The 6287-nt window shown below is 37.9% G+C and overlaps 1 protein-coding gene and 1 non-coding gene across 2 annotated transcripts; one reads left to right on the top strand and one right to left on the bottom strand.

The window, feature by feature from the left end:
• The first annotated feature begins 2412 nt into the window (after positions 1-2412).
• On the top strand, positions 2413-2484 carry Trnas-cga (transfer RNA serine (anticodon CGA)). Its single transcript has one exon. It is a non-coding gene; the product is annotated as a tRNA-Ser (tRNA).
• Positions 2485-4228: 1744 nt separating this feature from the next.
• On the bottom strand, positions 4229-5599 carry LOC123528108 (uncharacterized). Its single transcript, XM_045307858.2, has one exon. It carries the CDS (start codon positions 5597-5599, stop codon positions 4229-4231), a length of 1371 nt encoding a protein of 456 aa, XP_045163793.2.
• Positions 5600-6287: the final 688 nt, after the last annotated feature.

Here is a 6287-nt window from a genome sequence, read left to right as displayed (position 1 = left end):
GTTTTCTTTCTTTTGTTTTCTGTTCATCGTGTCCACCTTTAAAATAAATGCTGTTGTTTCTGTTGTTTTTCATGCTGTTGTTTCTGTTGCTTTTCAGATCTTGTTTGTTTTCGGTCTTTTGTTTTCTATTACGTACGTTCATCGTGCTGTTTCTGTTGTTTTTCATGCTGTTGATTCTGTTGTTTTTCAGATCGCGTTTGTTTTCGGTCTTTTGTTTTCTATTAGATACGTTCGTCGTATTCATCTTTAAAACTAATGCTGTTGTTTCTGTTGTTCTTCACATCGCGTTTGTTTTCGGACTTTTGTTTTTTTATTAGGTACGTTCATCGTGTTCATCTTTAGAAACACTGCTGTTATTTCTGTTGTTTTTCAGTTCGCGATTTTCTTTCTTTTGTTGGCTATTATGTACGTTTATAGTATTCATCTTTAAAACTACTGCTGTTGTTTCTGTTGCTTTTCAGATCGCAGTTTTCTGTCTTTTATTTTCTAATAGGTACGTTAATCGTGTTCATCTTTAAAACTAATGCTGTTGTGTCTGTTGTATTTTAGATCGCGTTTGTTTTCTGGCTTTTGTTTTCTATTAGGTACGTTCATCGCGTTCATCTTTAAAAGCAATGCTGTTGTTTCTGTTCTTTTCATGCTGTTGTTTATGTTGTTTTTCAGATCGTGTTTGTTTTCGGTCTTTTGTTTTCTATTGTGTACGTTCATCGTGTTTATCTTTAAAAGTAATGCTGTTGTTTCTGTTGTTCTTCAGATGGTGTTTGTTTTTCGGTCCTTTGTTTTCTATTAGGTACTTTCATCGTGTTCATGTTTAAAACTAATGCTGTTGTTTCTGTTCTTTTCATGCTGTTGCTTCTGTTGTTTTTCAGATCGCGAATATTTTCGGTCTTTTTTTCTATTAGGTATGTTCATCGTATTCATCTACAAAATTAATGCTGTTGTTTCTGTTGTTTCTCAGATTGCGTTTCATTTCGGTATTTTGTTTTCTATTAAGTACGTTCATCGTGTTCATCTTTGAAACTAATGCTGTTCTTTCTGTTGTTTTTCAGATGGCGTTTGATTTCTGTCTTTTGTTTTCTATTAGGTACGTGCATCGTGTTTATCTTTAAAATTAATGCTGTAGTTTCTGTTGTTTCTCAGATCGCGTTTGCTTTCGATCTTTTGTTTTTTAATAGGGACGTTCATCATGTTCTTTTTTAAAACTAATGCTGTTATTTCTGATGTTTTTCGGTCTTTTCTTTTCGAATAGGTACGTTCATCGTGTTCATCTTTAAAACTAATGATGTTGTTTCTGTTGTTTTTCATACTGTTGTTTCTGTAGTGTTTCAGATCGAGTTTGTTTTCGGTCTTTTGTTTTCTATTAGGTACGTTATCATGTTCATCTATAAAAGTAATGCTGTTGTTTCTGTTGTTTTTCAGACCTCGTTTGTTTTCGATCTTTTGTTTTCTATTAGGTACGTTCATCGTGTTCATCTTTTAAACTAATGCTGTTGTTTCTGTTGTTTCTTTAGATCGCTTTTCTTTTCGGTCGGGGCGTTAGTTCTCCGTGACTATTTGATAAACGACATTGTGCCTGAAATCATTAGTCCTCCACCTCTGATTCATATGGGGAAGTTGGCAGTTACTTGCGGAGAACAGGTTTGTACTGGTACAGAATCCAGGAACGCTGGTTAGGTTAACTGCCCGCCGTTACATGACTGGAATACTGTTGAAAAACGGCGTTAAACCCAAATAAACAAACAAACAATATTAGGTCCGTTCAACATGTTCATTTTTAAAACTAATGTTGTTGTTTCTGTTGTTTTTCAGATCGCGGTTTTCCGTCTTTTGTTTTCTATTAGGCAGGTTCATCTTAAAAACTAATGCTGTTGTTTCTGTTGTTTTTCAAATCGCGTTTATTTTCGGGTTGTTTTTTTTCCATTTGGTACGTTCATCGTGTTCATCTTTAAAACTATTGCTGTTGTTTCTGTTGTTTTTCAGATTGCGATTCATTTGGGTCTTTTGTTTTCTATTAGGTCCGTTCATCGTGTTCGTCTTTAAAACTAATGCTGTTGTTTCTGTTGCTTTTCAGACCGCGTTTATTTCGGTCTTTTGTTTTCTATTATGCACAGTCATGGTGTTCATCTTGAAATCTAATGCTGTTGTTTCTGTTGTTTTTCAGAACGCGTTTATTTTTCGTCTATTGTTTTCTATTAGGTACTTTCATCGTGTTCATCTTTAAAACTAATGCTGCTGTTTCTGTTGTTTTTCAGATCGCGGTTTTCTGTCTTCTGTTTTTTATTAGGTACGTTCATCGTTTTCATCTTTTAAACTAATGCTGTTGTTTCTGATATATATTGTATATTGCTTGAAAAATTTAACATTCATACAAATGTAACATTATTAAACTGGTTGAAGTATGAACAAGGTACCGCCGCGGTAGCCTAGTGGTAGAGCGTCCGCTTCGAGTGCGGGGGGTCATGGGTTCGAACCCCGGCCGCGTCACACCAATGACGTAAAAAATGGTGCTAGCAGCTTCCTCGCTTGGCGCTCAGCATTAAGGGATAGTGCTAGGACTGATCAGCCCGGTGTCAGTATAATGTGACTGAGTGAAGTATCATGCCACGTGTCTACGGCGTGATATTCCAGTGAGGCAGCACTATAAAGTTGGGCATTTTCCTCACTGCTACAAGTAGACACCGTCGTTTATATAGCTGAAAAATTGTTGAAAAAGACACACAAATATTTATAGAAGATGGTATACATGACATGTGGTTATCGCATGAATTTCTAGATTGTAAATGGTTATGTAGTATTGTTAAGCATCGGCTGGCTGATTCGTTTTTAATGACTGGTACTCTTTGCTTGAAGATTCTAGTAACTGTAAGATATATAAATTGTTCAAACATGAATTCAAATTTGAAAATTATTTACTCGAAACGGGTCAGAAATTTCTGATGTATATGATAAAATTTAGGACTAGAAACAACAGACTACCTGTAGAAACAGGAAATTGGAACAGAATAGCTTTAGAAATTAGAAAATGTACACTATGTCAAAGTATTAAATTAATCTTGGAGACGAATATCGAGATATATTAGAATGTTCTTCCTTCTCTCATGCTGGAAAAACTATATATTAAACCGAAATTTTTAACAGACTTTGATATGCTAATACATATGAACTGTAGTAGATTAGAATATAAGAAATATTGTTTGTTTGTTAAAACTATCATATAATCATTTAATAATTGAAACTTGTTTAACATAAAGATATTCTCCTGCAAAAATGTAGAAATTCTTTTCTCACCATTATGTTTGATTGTGACCTCGTTTTATTGTTGTATTGAATTTATATAACATCATGTTGTCATTTATATTGTTCTGCCTATTTCACTCAGTTTACCCTAGACACAGGTTCAATAAAGTCAAAACGAGAGTTCATGATAAAAGCTGAAAGTATACAAAGAAGCAACATTCAATACCTTGCCAGATCTGTTAACATACAAGACAACTATTAAATGGATTTCTCAATAAGAAGGTGCGAAAACCTTATGTACGAAACACCTTGATTACGAACGTGACAAAAAGGATGAAATTTACGCCTAAAAGACAATATAATAGTTGACTACAATACATTTTAAGAAAAATATCAATAAAGATAGTTCAAAATAGTACAAACACTGTTGTGCCTATGAGAAATCTTGGCTTTAAAAGGAATTTTCGATGTGCGGTGAAAACCGCCCGCCTATTACGAGTTCTGGCTAACGACTAACAAAAAATATCGTTATCGTCTACTAAAGTAGCATAGAACAGAATAGAATCAGTTGTTCCTTATACCGTAGGTCCCTATAACGTTGGGTACCCAGCACACTCCCCACCTGTTATTTGCAAAATAACACTTCAAAAACCGTAGTATATTATATGATGGAATGACATTTCAAATTAGCAATAGACAATATATTTAAATGAGAATCTGGTTAATTAATCACAAAGTCGATCAATTTCTCTTAACCATGTCCATATAATCTCATAACCATGTCCATACATCATGTACATGTGCATTTTCCTAAGGTATTTGGCATCTATAAAACTTAAAAAAATAATGCAAACTTCAAAAATGAAATATTTAAACAGTAACGTTACGACTAGCTCATTATCAATAGATTCCTAAAATTTCAGGACTATCAAAAATGACTTCTGTAAATAACAAAATCACAAAACATCTACCCAGTTCACTGTTCTTCAAATTATGCTCTCACAAGTACCACTAACTCTACCACAGACCTAGTAAGGAATATCTGTTTTCCCTCCCTAAAGAAACTAATCTCGACCTTGCGAATTCTGTTGTCTGAGCTTGGAAAGATTTGCGATACCCTAGCCATTGGCCAACTATTGCGCGGAGCCTGACCATCCTTCAAAAGGACTATATCATCTACCTTAAGTGGGACTTCTTCATTTAGCCATTTAGGCCTGGACTGTAGGGACTGGAGATAGTCGCGTCGCCACCGGACCCAAAATTGCTCTGCCAAAAACTGAACACGTCGCCATTGGTCCTTATATATGTTTTTTAAGGACCCGCACTCTGAAATGGGCTGACTTGTTTGGAGCTTCATGTTAAGTAATGCAGAAGGACTAAGAATGTCTGGACATTCAGCATCATCTGAGACAGGGACTATTGGCCGAGCATTTACTATGGCACTCACTTCTGCCATCAGTGTGACCAAGACATCATGGGTAAGGTTTGGTGTCTTTAAGAGCATAGAGTCTAGAATACGCCGCGAAATCCCTATCATTCGCTCCCAGACTCCTCCCATGTGGGAGCTATGAGGAGGGTTGAAGACCCAGACTGCGTCAGAGTCAAAACGATACTTCTTTATCTCAGCGTCTTCCACATTAATGGCGTCACTGCCTAGCTTGTCTGTGGCCCCAACAAAGTTGGTACCCCTATCAGACCTGTACTGCGTGACCTTGCCCCTAATAGCAATAAACCTGCGAAGCGCGTTGGTGAATGCGGAGGAAGTCATTTTCTCAATTACCTCAATGTTAACTGAGCGGATCGTAAGACAAGTAAAGAGGACAGCCCAACGTTTTGAATTGGCTTGGCCTCCCCGGGTACGACGTGACACAATCTGCCACGGGCCGAAAACGTCTACACCTACAAAGGAAAAGGGCTTTGCTTCTTTAACGTGGTCAACAGGTAGATCAGACATTTTCTGGTATTCAAACCGGCCTCTAAGCTTACGGCAAACAACGCAAATGTGGAGAAGTGTGGAGACAATAGGTTTTGCACCAGTGACCCAAAAACCAGCAGATCTTATAGCGCCTTCAGTAATAAGGCGACCTTGGTGCTTGATGGAGTTATGAATATGGGTGACCAACAACTTTGATACATGGTGTTTTCCAGGCAACAACAAAGGGTGTTTTTCCTTATCCGACAAGGTGCTTTTGCTTAGTCGTCCACCTACGCGCAGCATTCCCTCCTGGTCTAAGTAAGGGTCAAGACGGAGAATAGAACTGGTCTTGGGCACAGGTCTACCTGCCAAAAGGGATGTGATTTCCTGTTGGTATACTGTTTGCTGTACTTCCCTAACGACCAGAGTCTCAACCTGGCGCTTCATTTCTACACTTTTAGATTCACTACACGCATGCCAGCCACGACACTGCCCCTTCTCATGAAAAGACACTGCAATATGCCAGAGTGTGCAGAGTGCAGAAACAAGTCTAGACCAATCTGAGGACCTAGTGAACCTACCAGAACCAAGACTACTTTTTGGATTAATTCCTTCCGAGACCACAGTTGTTTTAACGGCAACCCGAATGCGAATCTCCTTATCTAGGTCTGGCTCAAGTAGGGAAAAGAACTCTGTCTGTGTAGTCTTACCATCAGATAGAAATTCGGGACCCGATAACCAAACACTATCTTGTAACTGTGAAGAGTTTACACCCCTGGTTCCAACATCAGCAGGGTTTAAGTTGGTGGCGACATATTGCCACTGCTGGGGGGAAGAGACCCGTCTTACCTTCTACATACGTGTAAAACCTTCTAGCTTGGTTCCAAATGTATCCCAAAACAACTCTACTGTCAGTATAGAAATGTGATCTACAGATGTGCATATTCTCCACAACAATCTGTTACAATTCAGTGGGAAGGACTGCAGCACAAAGTTCTAGGCGGGGAATAGTATGACCGCTGTTTGGGGCAATCTTTGATTTTCCCATAATGAAACTCACATGCCTTTTGCCACCTTCTGAATTCGCGACTAGAAAAACAACAGCTGCTATCTCCTTCTCACTGGCATCTGATAA

This window comes from Mercenaria mercenaria, chromosome 14, assembly GCF_021730395.1.
Source record: "Mercenaria mercenaria strain notata chromosome 14, MADL_Memer_1, whole genome shotgun sequence".
NCBI lineage: Eukaryota > Metazoa > Mollusca > Bivalvia > Venerida > Veneridae > Mercenaria > Mercenaria mercenaria.
Note: the sequence above shows the minus strand (reverse complement) of the source record. Positions and strands in the feature narration are given on the sequence as shown.